The 14,461-nt window shown below is 44.6% G+C and overlaps 2 protein-coding genes across 2 annotated transcripts in view; one reads left to right on the forward strand and one right to left on the reverse strand.

Moving 5' to 3' along the window:
* BCL9 (B-cell CLL/lymphoma 9) overlaps positions 1-3,818 on the forward strand; it is a 12,035-nt gene extending 8,217 nt beyond the window's left edge. Inside the window, exons 7-8 of the mRNA XM_009074425.1 lie at positions 1-252; positions 1,630-3,818. The exon at positions 1-252 is cut by the window's left edge and continues 8 nt beyond it. Coding sequence (XP_009072673.1) covers positions 1-252; positions 1,630-2,747 — 1,370 coding nt within the window. The 3' untranslated portion in view covers positions 2,748-3,818. The remainder of the gene's footprint in view (positions 253-1,629) is intronic.
* A 5,972-nt stretch (positions 3,819-9,790) lies between these two features.
* ACP6 (acid phosphatase 6, lysophosphatidic) overlaps positions 9,791-14,461 on the reverse strand; it is a 6,287-nt gene continuing 1,616 nt past the window's right edge. The window contains exons 3-8 of the mRNA XM_009074426.1: positions 14,202-14,289; positions 12,697-12,829; positions 11,871-11,971; positions 10,440-10,535; positions 10,067-10,232; positions 9,791-9,951 (exon numbers count right to left, since the gene is read on the reverse strand). Coding sequence (XP_009072674.1) covers positions 9,811-9,951; positions 10,067-10,232; positions 10,440-10,535; positions 11,871-11,971; positions 12,697-12,762 — 570 coding nt within the window. The 5' untranslated portion in view covers positions 12,763-12,829; positions 14,202-14,289 and the 3' untranslated portion in view covers positions 9,791-9,810. The remainder of the gene's footprint in view (positions 9,952-10,066; positions 10,233-10,439; positions 10,536-11,870; positions 11,972-12,696; positions 12,830-14,201; positions 14,290-14,461) is intronic.

Here is a 14,461-nt window from a genome sequence, read left to right on the forward strand (position 1 = left end):
CTCCTTCCACCGTCAGCCAGTCTGCTCCTGTGACTCTCCCTGGAAATCTTCCCTCTAGCAGTCCTTACACAATGCCTCCAGAGCCAACCCTCTCCCAGAATCCCCTCTCCATTATGATGTCCAGGATGTCCAAATTTGCCATGCCCAGCTCTACACCTCTCTATCATGATGCCATCAAAACTGTGGCCAGCTCGGATGACGACTCCCCTCCAGCACGCTCCCCAAACTTGCCACCTATGAACAGCGTACCAGGTAAGAATAATCAAAGGAGCATGAGCACAAGGAATCAGGCAGTACAATGAGGATGGTTTTTATGGAAGCTTCATTAAATGAAGATGGTATGAGGGGAAAAACCTTGAATATATAGCCATGGGCTGGTTTTGAGGAAGACCGGTGCAATTCTCTGAACGCAGAGACAGAAATTCTCCTTGTAACTGGTTTTGTTTTTGTTTATTTTTCCCCTGTTCAGAAAGTTTATGTTCTTCAGAAAGTGTCTAATCTGAAACACCTTTATGTATGGGAGACATTTCTACTCAGATAGACTGGAATTAGTGGTGTGAGTGAAGGCTGCTCATGGGAACAAGGGTCAGACCTACAATATTTATCCACAGGAAACCCATTTTTCCCTGTCTTAAAGCAGTGTCATAGAAGCTTCACAATTTTGAGGGATTTGTGCTTTTTGGTTCTTTGACATCAAGTCATCTGGTCTTTTCCTGGGTTTTGTGGAAGAGAGTGTTAGAGCACATTCTGAAAACATACATTTTTTCAAGTAGGGAATGTGTAATGGCAGGTGACCTCAGCCAGGACTGAGGGAAACTGTCCTGGACCCTACATGAAAGAATTAAAGGAAAAGTAAAATAAAACATTGCCCTTTTGGGCTGTCTTGTGGATGAGCATGTTTATGTGAGAAATCTACTCCCTGCTGATAGCTTACTGTTTGTGGGTAAATATTTGATGCAAAAGTAGGCTGTAGCCCCTCCACCCAGTTGAATTAACAGTTGAAAGAGGGAATGAGTGGATGTTTCATGAGAGTGGCAATTGGTAATGAATTCTTGATGAGTTTACCTGTAGCTTTGCTGTGTGTTTCACACAGTAATGATCGGAGTGGCTGAATATATCTGGGGAAGCTGTTAATTGAATAAGTTCATGATGATAACTCATTAACCTCATTGATTGCTGCCTCTTAGTCTTGCGAGGTTACCTGATTTATCACTGCTTGAGTTTTGGAAGGAGATTTGGTCACTTCCCTGTAGACAAGTGTCCATATGCTGATAATCTGTCACAGCCATGTTTGTTACTGCCTGCATCATCTAGACTGCCAGGGAGATAGTAAAAGTATGGGTTGGATTGAGATCCTACTCACAGAGCAAGCTTTAGTCCCTGTTTGATAGGGCAGTGCCAAGCTTAGGGAGGTAGCTGTTCAAGTGGCATCAAATTTCTAGTTAAAACACACTTTTCAGAGCCACTGCTGATGGTGGTTTGTTTGTTTTTTTTTTTTTTTTTTTTTTACTAGCACTGATTTTTGTGTGTGCGCGCGCAGAGACTTGGTAACCTTGCAGAAAGCTCTTTGATAGCTTTATTGGTTATTACTGGCTGTTGTCTAAATGTGATTCCTTATTTCTTTCCTAGGAATGGGCATTAACTCTCAGAATCCTCGAATTTCAGGTCCAAACCCAGTGGGTCCAATGCCAACCCTTAGCCCAATGGGAATGACCCAGCCTCTTTCCCATAACAACCAGATGCCCTCTCCAAATGCTATGGGACCCAATATACCTCCTCATGGGGTCCCCGTGGGACCTGGCCTGATGTCACACAACCCAATGATGGGGCATGGTTCCCAGGAGTCTCCAATGGTACCTCAAGGACGCCTGGGCTTCCCGCAGGGGTTCCCTCCTGTACAGTCCCCTCCACAGCAGGTGCCATTTCCACACAATGGGCCCAGCGGTGGACAAGGCAACTTCCCGGCGGGAATGGGCTTCCACGGAGAAGGACCTCTGGGGCGTCCTACCAACCTGCCCCAAAGTTCGACAGATCCAGCACTTTGCAAGACTGGAGGCCCTGGCGGTCCAGACTCCTTCACTGTTCTTGGAAACAATATGCCTTCGGTTTTCACTGATCCGGAGCTGCAGGAGGTGATCCGTCCTGGAGCCACAGGAATCCCCGAGTTTGACCTGTCCAGGATTATCCCGTCGGAGAAGCCTAGCCAGACACTACAGTATTTCCCTCGTGGGGAGGTGCCAGGCCGCAAGCAACCGCAGGGTCCTGGGCCTGGGTTCTCCCACATGCAGGGGATGATAGGAGAGCAGACCCCGAGGATGGGACTAACGTTGCCTGGCATGGGGGGCCCCGGGCCAGTGGGAACTCCAGATATCCCTCTTGGGACAGCTCCATCCATGCCAGGCCATAACCCGATGAGACCACCTGCCTTCCTGCAGCAAGGCATGATGGGGCCGCACCACCGCATGATGTCACCAGCACAGACGGCGATGCCCGGGCAGCCCACGCTCATGAGTAACCCAGTGGCTGCTGTGGGCATGATCCCGGGCAAGGACCGAGCCCCCGCAGGGCTGTACAGCCACCCGGGCCCTGTGGGGTCACCTGGTATGATGATGTCAATGCAGGGCATGATGGGACCCCAACAAAACATCATGATTCCCCCCCAGATGAGGCCCCGAGGTATGGCTGCTGACGTTGGCATGGGAGGATTTAGCCAAGGCCCTGGAAACCCAGGGAACATGATGTTTTAAGCTGCTACCATAAGACTGGATGTTCTGATCCTTGTCAAGATGAGATTCCAAGTCCTGAGGGCTTTTTTGGAAGCTTCAGGAGTACAGTTTGGCCATGCAATAGGTGAAAAGAGACCAGAGGACACTTTGGGAAATCTCGAATGTATGGAATTACCTGAAAAAAAATTATTCATTTTAACAGGTTTTTTTTTTTTAAGATTTATTTTTTAAAAATTATTTTTGTGGACTTGGGTATCCCGTGACGGCACCTGCTTTGAGAATCTGTAGCTGTATTTTGAGAATTGCCATTTGTCACAAGTTGCACCATTCTCTGTATGTTTACGTCCTTCGGACTGGCTTCTCCCAGGACTCTTGGTTATTTTTGGGGTTTTTTGTGTACTGTACTATATTGTAAAAGGGATTTTAGCAGAGACTTTAGTCTTTGGGGTGAGAGGAGAATGGGATTCTAGGCTGTTTACTTTAGGTGGAGAATCCATCTTCAGAACTTCGAACTATTTTCCTTCAACTCCAATGTATAGAAAAACCAAACTACGACCTCAGAGCAGAGTATTAATGAAAAGCACAAAAAAGGAACTTAAGTTCAGTGAGGGGAATCTTTTAAAAGAAATAAATAATAAGTTAAGGACATATTTTTCAAATTATGGCGTGCTGTCCAGCACCTTCTGTCTCTCCCTCCCACTCTTTATTAAATAGGCTTCTCTCTCTCTCCGTCCCCTTCTGTCTCCTCCTATGGCAGCTGCAATACATTGTGTTATTTTGAGGAGTAAATCTAGGAGAGCCTCTCCTCACGTGGGGACTCTTCCCACTTTTAGGAAGGGGCTGGACTTGGACACTGTTACATCCTACAGTAGTCTCTCTCACTGTTTCCTATTCTCCTTTTCTTAGAAACCCCAAGTGATTTTATTAATGTGGGAGTGGAACAGACACTAAAAGTTATCCAGGATTTTTTTTTGTGGTTATTTTTTTTTCTCCCCAGCGTAAAACGTTCTGTGTAACCTCCATTAAATTTGGTACAAAACCACTCGCCAGGGCTGTGGTGTCAGAAAAATAAAATATATTGTTTCTTACAAAAACGAACTGTCTTCTTTATCCAGTCCAGTTGTTCCTGTGTACATCAGACAGCTGGCCAGATGCCTGTTTGCTTTTCCTTATGATCACAGCCAGCCTAGAGGCCAGGTGGGGTAAGCTTTGGCAGCTCCTAAAAATCTGGTCTGGAGGCAGCTGTGTGCTAATTGCAAGGCAATTCTGTTTGCTTAATCCTGAACTGAGCTTGTTTTCCCTCAGAGTGAGGTCTTATTTCAGAATGCCCCAGGGATGATAGGTACAGACTTCCTCAATTTGTTGAGGGTCAAGAAATAGATGGAACTTGTTGTCTCCATCACTTACTCCTGGTGAGTGTTTGCAGCACTACAAGGTATATGGTTTTGTGCTTTCCCTAAGCAGTGGTGTTTGCTTAGCACTGGAGTCCAGTGCTGTGTGGGGCACTGGGATTGTGTAGCCCTTGGGAGGCTTTGGATTGGGTCATGTCTTTGACTGCTGGCACTCACAGCCTGAGATAGTGGGGAATGGATGAACTTCAGTAGCAAAGGTGAGAGAGAAATTGTCAGTGAGCAGATTTTTATCAAGACAACCCTGCTGGGTAAATTGTTGCTGTGCTGCAGTTCTCATCGATTGCTTCCTAATCCCCTGTCTTTTCAAACTTGTGTTTTGAAAGAATTTCAGCAAGAAGGTTTTATGGTCTTGCCTATGAGGAGTAAAAGGCTGGATGACAAGACATGGATTGGGAGTTGAGCCCTATTCCTGGAGAAGACTAAGATGAGCCAGATGTGGATCTGTAGGGCTGGGTGTGGGCTCTGTGGCTGGCTGCTCTCTGGTCCCCCAGCACTGTCTATAGTGTGTAATTGGTTCGCCTTCCAGTTACTGTTACTTGAAGTTATTTCAAGGAGTAGTTTCCTCAAGAGAGCTGGTCATTAGTATGAAACTTCATGTGAAGAATGAGTATTTTTAACATGCTTGTGTGTGAGAACTTTTTAGAATTTAACTGATCCTGAACAGGTGGAAAAACATTCCTCTGGGAGGCTGGTTTACCAAACTTCTGTTGCTGGTGTTATGAAATGAGTGAAGCCACACACCGTTGGAGGCACACAAGCCTCAGAACCTTCTGTAGGCTGCTTCCAAATTCACCTTTGTGCTGTCATGCAAATTTAAGATGATTTTGGGTGAGAATTACTCTTTTGACAAAGTGTAGGATGTATGTTGTGGTGCTTCCCTCTGACAAGACAAGCAGAGTGCCTGAAGCACGGGCTTGTCAAGATTTTAGAAAGAGCTGACAATGACACAGTAAGTGTTATTTTTGTAGAGTGGAATTACCTCTTCTTTAAGTGGTTGCACAGCTCCCTTTTGAGGACCTTGCATGGGAATTGTCACAATACAAGCTTTTTAAGTGTTGCCACTTCTGCCACAACTCCTGACTGTTTTTACCATGCTGAACAAAGCAAAGTTCTTGATCGACATAGAAATAACCCAGAGGGTTTGGGTTTTTTTTTAAACTGTCTTTCGCAGTGCCTCCTATGCCTGTTGAGGTATTTGGAATAGCAAAGGATTTAAGGTGGCTGTGACTTGTTCTAGGAAAGTTAGCATAGGGGATTCACCATTTCAAAGCCACTGGATAGCAAAACGGTGCATTTTAAAGCTGATGCGTAATGAAAGTTCTTTCTATGTCTGTCTAACTTTGGATACTGGCATCGGGTATCTTAATGAGACTTTTCCTACAGAAAATGCAGAAAATGTGGATTCTCCTGAGTCCACGTGGGTGCACTTAACCTCTGCGATGTTGCCTGATTTGCACCAGCAGGTGGACAAGAGTTGCTAATGCCTTGCCTGGCTCTGGTTGGAAAAATGACTCTGTAGATGTAGACTGAACTTCTTCGTTTTGCTCTGATTCTACTTTTCCCCTTTTTGCTTTGCAAATGCAAAAGCCTTCTAGCTGCCAGTCTTTCGGAGTCACCTTAGGATCTGTAAGTCAGACTCTGTTCCCTGCTGCTTATCAATAGTAACTGTGACTCAGCTCTGGTAGTCATGGTGCAGTTGAAGATGGAAAGTGGGGTTGCCATTTATAGTTTTCTTCCCCTCACCCTCCTCTCTTTTTGTTTTTTAAACTTTCAAATCATCCTCCTCCACCTTTGTTTGAAAGAATGAAATAGACTTTATTCATACATGCTTGGCTGCTCTTCCTCTCTAGTAACATGGGAGGAAACAGTCTGCTGTTCAAATAATCTCATCCCAGATGGCTGCGCAGCCGGAGTGTGGAGAGACTTAAAAGGTAAACCCAGCAGATGGTGAACTTCTGAAACGCGAAGTAATGTGCCTGCTAAATCAAAAGTTTAAAGTATTTGAAATCTGTTTGTTTTAAAGTAGTAGACTTGCAAACAGGTCATCTGTGAAGTGCACTGGCAGTTTTAAGCACTGTGCAAATAAACTCAAGGCTTGTACCTGTATCATGGGCTAGCTGAGCTAACAGAGAAAGTGACAAGCAAGTGGGCAGCGTTGTGAGCTTAGTCCTGACTTCTCGGTGGTGTCTAGTGGTGTCTAGTGGGTCACATTTCAGAAGACAGACCAGTCTATGGAACTCTAAACTGCATCCATCTTGGGATTTGAATGTGGTGGTGCTTCCGGTACAATATGTGTATCCTGTCTTGGGGTAAATGTGGGTGTCTGACTCTTCCTAAGGAGAAGTGTGAATCCTAAACACACCTTTTAGGTGGTTGAAATGCAGCATTTTTTGCACCAGAGTGTTAGGACTGTTACAAACACAGTATATACAGGGCTTAATTTTGTGGTGCTTGATGTGCTGACTGTCTGATATGCTGGTTTTCACTCAGGTGGCAGGAAAGGCTACATTTCATTGGTGGTATTCTGCACTCATGATGGTGAATGCTTTCCTCATGCAGCCTTGGCAGGCTGCTGGCTGAAACCTGTTCCTTATTTTGATACTTCTTGAGGAGAGATGATCCATGTTTGATATAGGCCTATATTTAGCAGAGCAGTTCACTGTATCAATTGGTAGTAATTCTTCACCTAAAGACAGTTAATGAGGCATGAAAAAAGTGATGCTGATTTGTCTGGGATATGGGAAAATTCTTGATTTATGGGAATTGTTATTCTGTGTTCTCAGAAATGCCTCAGTTTTTCCATGCTGTATTTGCAGTTCAGCACTTCCCACTTACCCCATGTCCTTTGGTGCTAGAACTCTTCCACTGTCCCACTAATCCTCTTCTGAAATCATAATTTACACTAATTGTGGTCAAAAATAACTCCCTTCAGTGGCATAGGACCAATGCATGACCCAACTACTTCCACACTGAGGGGAAGGAGAAGGCTGGAGCAGGACACAGAAGGCAGTGCAGAAATCCTGTAAGAGAATGATGAAGGAACCTGTTTCCAGCAGAACCTTCCTCCTAGCCATTGCCAAGAAGCTGGGCTGCTTTTCTGAGGTCTTCTGCTGTTAGGGCAGTGTACGTTACCCTGCCTAGAGTCATAGGAGTATTTTAATGGTGTGAATGTAGTGCCCTTTGACAATCTTACCTGCACTAGGACAACTTATGCTGCTGAGTGCTGTGTGTCTTGAGTGTGTTGCAGTTTTTAAGCTGGTTGCTGGTCAGGTTTGCTGGGAGATGCTCCTAGTTATTAAGAGAAGGTATATGAATTCCCCCCCTTGTTTACTGTCATGGCCAAAGCTTATGATGCTTTTTTTCCAAGCAGTCCCTGCCTCACAAATAATTTGCCTAATGTTTTCATCACTGTTCTCTAAATACTTGAAACGGTGTATAAGAGAGAGCTTGACTAGAGCAGAACACACCGTTCTTCAGCAAGGGTAAGCCATTGATTTTTACATAATGGCCTTATGGTTTTAGGCTGTGTAGAAACTTGATGGAAAATAACAATGTTTTGCTTGCTTTTTTTTGACAGCTTCTAATAGCAGTTCAGTGAGACCTCCAGCAGTGTATTTAGTATTCAAATTATTCTGTTCACTGTGCATGATGTCAACATGTAATTGTGGTGGGGGCAGGATAATGAAAGACTAGAGGTAAATCCAACCCACACTTCTCAGGGAGAAGGTACTGTAGTGCCTCCAGTCACGTATGTGTCAATGACTTACATTAACATCACTGCAGTCTGTTTTCACTAAGTGAGAAGGGGTAATGCAGAACTAAAATTGCAGGGCCATTTTCATATGTGTTCCCCCTATTTTAACCTTTACCTGTCACCCAAGAAAGTAGGATCCGAGTTTTATTTACTGATTGTAAAATGGAGATATTTGTTGCTGATATAGACAGTGAGATTGAGTGCACCTTCAGTGAGTTTGCAGGAGACATGAAGCCAAGTCACACCTGAAGGACAGGATGCCAGCCAGGGGGACCTGGACAAACTTGAGAAGTGGGTCCACGAGAACCTAATGAGGTTCAACAAGTCCCAGTACAAGGTTGCTGTCCCTGGGTTGGGGCAATCCTGGACATGAGTATAGACTGGAAGAAGGACTCATTGAGAGCAGCCCTGCAGAGAAGCACTTAGGGATTCTGGTGGATTAAAAGCTGGACATGAGCCAACAGTGTGTGCTTACAGCCCAAAAAGGCCAGCTGCATCCTGGGCTCCATCAAAAGCAGTGTGGCCAGCAGGTAGAGAGGTGATTCTGCCCCTCTGCTCCACTCTCCTGAGATTCCCACACAGAGCACTGCATCCAGCTCTGGGGTCCTCAGCACAGGAAGGACATAGGCCTGTTAGAAAGAGTCTAGAGGAGGCCACAATAATCAGAGGGCTGGAGCACCTCTCCTATGAAGACAGGCTGAGAGCTGGGGTGGTTCAGCCTGGAGAAGGCTCCAGGGGAGACCTTGGAGCCAGCCTCCCAGTACCTAGAGGGGGTACTTTTTGTAAAAAAGGGGGAGAGTGACTTTTTACAGAAGCAAATAGCGATAGGACAAGGGGGAACAGTTTTAAACTAAAAGAGGGGAGATTTAAACTAGGTATAAGGAAGATATTCTTTACTGTTATGGTGGTGAGGCACTGGCACAGATTGCCCAGAGAAGCTGTGGCTGCCCCAACCCTGGAAGTGTTCAAGGCCAGGTAGGATGGAACTTTAACCAACCTGGTCTATTGGAAGGTGGGGTTGGAACTAAATCATCTTCAAGGTTCCTTCCAACCCAAATTGTTCTATCATTTTGGCAACATAGTGGTCTCTAGTACTGTCTTACAGGAAAACGTGTCACCATCTCACCTGTAAGTACTTCTGTTGGCTATTCTGTTGTAATCCTGTGTCAGCAAGTGCAAAATAGATGCAATGCTGCCCAAAGCTGAAGTCAATAGCAGCTCCCCAGACTTCCTTGTTTAAAGCATATTAAGCAGAGTTCACCAAGAGTGTATATTCTTGTACTTGGCCCACTGTGGTTGTTCTGCATGTTCACAGCAGAATTTCCATAATTACACCAGTGCATTGAAGAGGTTTGGAGGCTCTCTGTCCCTTTGGAGATACTTTGTGTGCACAAAAATGCCCTCCAGAAGATGGGAGAGCTAAATGCTATGCAATTTGGAATGTTCATCTGTCTGCAGAGGGTAACCCTCCAATACGATAACAGAAAGGGAGAAGGCACAACAGCTTCTGCAGTTTGCCAAATGTAAAAGCAATTGTTGTGTCAAAGCTTTCAAGTCTGGTAGCACAGAGCAAGCTGGGCTTCATCCCACATTCCCTACATATGACGAAGAGGTATGTTTTCCCTTGTGTTCCTGAATCTGGGGCAATTTAAAATGGTCTGTTCTCTCCCTTGCTCTTTCCAGCCTCTCCATGCTTTAGTGTGGCTACCTCAGAAGTAAACTTGAGCCATTCTGTTATATGGCTTCTTTCATCTTGATGCTAAAAGTGTAAAGTGACACTGTGCCACCCTGGGTCTGGTAGGAAAAGGTCCCCTCATCCGATATACCTTTCGAATAGGGAAGGCTGGCATGAATATGAAGAAAAATAGTCAAAGATTGTTACAATTTTAAAGACCAATTTTAATTTAAGACAGCTTAATCATGAGTTGGTTTGCTGATTCCCCTCCGTTTGGGAGCACAGTTTATTGTACTCCTCTTGACTGAGTGAGTACTGTGAAAGAACTTTGAGAAATTCTTCAAGTGGGCAGAGCCCTGCTCTACATCCTTTCACCACTTGCTCCTGCAAAGGCAAAGAGACAGAATCACGGATGTTGTGCATTGCCAAAGCCCTTTTTTGCTGCATGGTAAAACCAAAAGCCCAAGATGTGTATGAGGGACTTCCCACGGGATCTTACCTCTCCACGGTAAGACATGCGAACAAACCACTCTTTGGATTGCCGGTGCTGGTACAGTTCCAGAGTCACATCTGCAGCATAAGGTGGCCACTTGTTATCAAAGGTGCCCAGTGCCACCAGGAGAGGAATAAGAGTAGAGTCATGAGAAGCGTAGAGAATGAGCTTTCTGGAAAACAAAAGAAGGAAAAAACCCAAACCAAATGTAGAACGCTAGTTGTGTTCCTCCATGGATAGCCAGTAGTACTCATGCTTTTTCTAACAGATGAGTACTCATTCTTTTTATCCCACACATTCAATATCTTTCTGTAGTAGCTTTTCACACTGACATCAAGTCAGAATTTATACGGATTAGAGGAAGAGTTCTGCCCTGTACCTGGCCTTTTCAGCTGGAGTTGAGGGATCTATTGCTTCTTTAATGTTCTTCTGTAACGCAGCAAATAGGAGACCAATACTCATCTGAAGAACTTCTCTAGAAAACAAGCAGAAACAAATTTGTTATTTTTTTAAACTTTCAAATAATTACAAATCAACACCTGTGAACCTGCTTTTTTCTTCCAAATAAATATCCTGTATTGAGTGTAGCTAAGTACTGCTAAATGTAATTAATATGGTTACTTTGTAGTTCAGCTGTCATGTAGTCACCATGGTAATGGCACTGCAGATCGTGAGGGGAGAGATGTTAACAAGCAGTCTCATGAGGTGTGGCCCACATAAAGGGGAAATCTAGAAACCCTTTTGATTGTTATCTGTGCTATTTTGTTTGCCTAGTTGTGACTTTTAGATGCATGGTTTTCATCTAGGGAAGATGACTGTAGCTGACTGCAAGACAGCAACTGCAGTGGCTGGAAGTCTTTGGTGGGCAGGGGCAGGAGTCAAGAAAGTAGTGTGGCTATATTTTAAAATTAGGTTTTATCCCTGTATTGAACAGAGATGATCTTTAGACTACTACTGGTGTGAAGAAACCTCTTCCACCTAGTAAATATGCTGGTGGAAATGGAAGAACTGGCTCCCCCATTCCTATGGCACCCATGAGAAATCTGTCTTTCAGTATCTGAGATCTCTAATTGTTAAAGAGAAGACTAAGGGCAGCTGCCCTATCAGAAAAGGCTGTCCTATACCACCACCTGAGAAGAGCTGGTGTGTGTGGCAGCTGCAGATGAATCTGAAAGGAAACCGTCTGCTAGGTTAGCAACTCGGCCAATCTTTACAAACAACTGTGGAGGAGGTAATTAACTGCATGTAGCAGCACATTCTTTTGCAAGTAGTTGCATGTGTGCAGGGCCTGTCATCACCTTTTCCGCTAGCACCAGCACTTCTCAGCCCAGATGTGCAGATGCCATCCCTGGGATAAATTTCCCAGGCTGGAATTCAGACTGTACTTGTGCATCTGCAAGGACAGCCTCACCTGTGCAGCCTCAGGGCTTGGGCTGGAAGCATCTCCTCTTCTGCCTTTGACATAGGTTCACTTAAACAACAGTGGCAACTGAGGCCTTCACTGCTTACCTCAGTGGCTTACTACTGCTCCTCGGAGACTACCCTCTCCATGATTATTTGTAAACCAGGATGTAAGCCCACATTCTGGCCTCCTCAGTGCGGGTTCCTTTTTCCTAGCTCATGTTACTGACTCAAGGCACTGGACTTTACACTGAGATGGCTGGGGCACAAACCTCACCAGGGGGCAGTAGCCTCTGGTAGGGTTATGCAGCAGATCAGAAAGGACTTGTCTGCTGCAGTAAGCTGGTGTAGCACACCCAACCTGGGTAAGACAACCCCTGAGGCTGGAGGCATGGATGCAGGCAATCACCTTGAACTCTCTTCCAGAACAAAAAGCATTGAGTCAACAGATCGGCGCTCAACTGTCTGCTGGAACTTCTTCAGCACAGGGCAGCTTGGCAAATTGTGCACCTGGAAGGAGAAGATGTAGTGAAATGATAGTTTGACCCTTTCTGAACCCAGCCAGAGGACACATGGATGACTGCCCACAGAAAACAGCTGTTCATGTCACACCATTTATACTAAGTATTGTACTATGGTATCCATGTGAGGATTTTCAGGATGGTTTTAAACATACAGACTGGCCCTGTGTACCAAAAGGATGGATATTTGTTGTTCTTGAGGAAAAATTTCTATGTGAAGGGAGTGTAACACATGGAACCATTCAACTGACAGCCAGACCAATTGCTATTCACTCCAGCAAACAAAGAGGGACTAAGGGTGGTACCAATATGCTCAGCTTCCTTCCAGTAGCAGAAGCAATCCGATGCACAGGTAGTAATCCTGGTTCCAGTATAAAATGACTGTTAGGTGCTGAATGCCAAAAAAAGGGATGGGGTTATGGGATAAGCAACGCCCAACTGCTCTTAGCTCTATGTTACACTTGAAAGAAATACTGGATTTCAAGGTAAGAATGTAAATACTAGAGATGAATCTTCATCTATCCTACAGCAAGGCTGACCCAACATCTTGCTTTTTAAAAAGGCCATGCTATTTCTATAAACTTTCTGGATTGCATAGGAAGGTACTGGGCTACCCATTGGTATCCGTGGGTATTGGCACTCTGTGATTTCCTTCATGTGCATAGTAAAGGGATGTTTCTTTCTGTGACAGTGCAACAGAACTGCTCAGCTCACCTGCTCAGCAAAAATGTTATCGAGGAGCACAAAAAAATCCACAGACTCATCACCATCAATACCCATCTTCTTCTTAATTGTTTTCAAGTCATCAGCGATACCTGGCTGATGCAGAGCATTCTTGAACTTATGCCTGTAAGGAAATTAAGAAAACAAACCAAAAACTTTTCACACACCAGGCTTTCTATCTTTTGGGGTTTTTCTTAATGACCCAGGCCAGTGGAATAGTCTCACATCAGTGAGGAGTAGAAGAGAAGCACTGCAGCATATGGAGGGATTCCTGATGCTGGGAATCTCAAGTTGCAGAAAGGACAGACACTGTCTAGGTGTCAAGGACTGGATCTGGCTCTCTGCTCCCACAGAGGCAGGGGAGAAATTGAGATGTGAACTCCCCAGAAGTGGTTCCCATAAGCACAGGCTGCGTGCTAAAGAAGAGAAGGTAGAAGTTTTGAACTGATTATTGTACAGTGTGGGGAAAAAGGGAAACACCTAGGTACTCACTTGTAGCTTAAATTCACCTTTTGCTTCATCAGAAGCCATTTACATATTTACACTGTTTGAAAGTTTATTTTAAAAAAATTAGCTGAGACTACCCATGTGCTTCCTAGGTAGTCTGTAAGCTGAGGCACTGCTTCTTACTACAGCTCAAAAAGTGTCCCTTGGTGTGGTTACGAAATGTGCTCAGTTGCTGGGCAGAAGTGGGCAGGGAGCGGAAATCCCTGCAATTTGCTCCTTTTTTGGGCAGTTGATGTTACAAGAAGGGCTCAGTATACTGCTTCTATGGGCTGTCACCTCACCACTGCCTAGGCCAACCCTCTGCCTGCAGAGCCAAGCATTATACAGTGAGCTTTTGCAAGTGAATTGTGAGAACTCTTGAATTTTGGACAAACATATGCAAATGTATAACCCAGGCAAACTGTAATACATCTGCCTCTCTTGTTCAGTTTCTACTGCATGCCCAGCCTGGCAGAGACATTCAGAGTACCCAACTCTGCAAACGTGAGTGTTCTTTCTATATAGGATGTTCCTTATTTTACTTCATTAGTCTTTGTTAAATGTGTCAAGGCTGAGTATATTTCAGTTTCTTCAAGGTATAAATGTGACGGGAATGCGGAAAAACCCCCAAACCAGAAGGTGAATATAGAAAAGAGGCCTAATATGTTCACACTTGAAAGGCTTGTTAAGGGATGTAGATGACATTAATTCTGCCCTGCAGCAATGCCACAGACTAGCTGTAGATTAGCTAGTAATGAGTGTTTGCTAGATATAGACTAAATTAAATAGGTCTTTCAAGAAAAAAAACTATTTTTTTTTTCTTCTGGTGCCACTGCTTGGTATGTAACTCTGCTTACCAAGTATTTTATACAACTAGCTAACCATTCCCAATGAACAGTAAGTGGCAGGGGAAGAAATTGGGAAATGGGAAGAAAAAACGTTGGTTTAAATTACTACAGCTGAAATGAAACAGCAGTGAAATCATATGGGGAAGTATGGCTGGCAATTACCTGCTCAAGCATTTCAGGCGCTGGCAGTTGTGGTAATTGGGGTAGAGTATTTCAGAGCTTGCTTCATCAGTGACAATGACAACAGATCCTGTGGAACAAGAAGGAAGTTTCTGTGATCAGTAGTGCATCTGTGCTTCTTTAGACTGCTTTAATCACTCCCACAGTCTTTGTGCTCAAGTCCATTGTTATCAGCTAGCAATGACCCCTGAGCTATCACCTGCAACACAAGCCACTGTGCTGGTTTCTGTGCATTTAATTCC

The sequence above is a fragment of the Acanthisitta chloris genome, unplaced genomic scaffold (genome assembly GCF_000695815.1).
Source record: "Acanthisitta chloris isolate BGI_N310 unplaced genomic scaffold, ASM69581v1 scaffold14375, whole genome shotgun sequence".
Lineage (NCBI taxonomy): Eukaryota > Metazoa > Chordata > Aves > Passeriformes > Acanthisittidae > Acanthisitta > Acanthisitta chloris.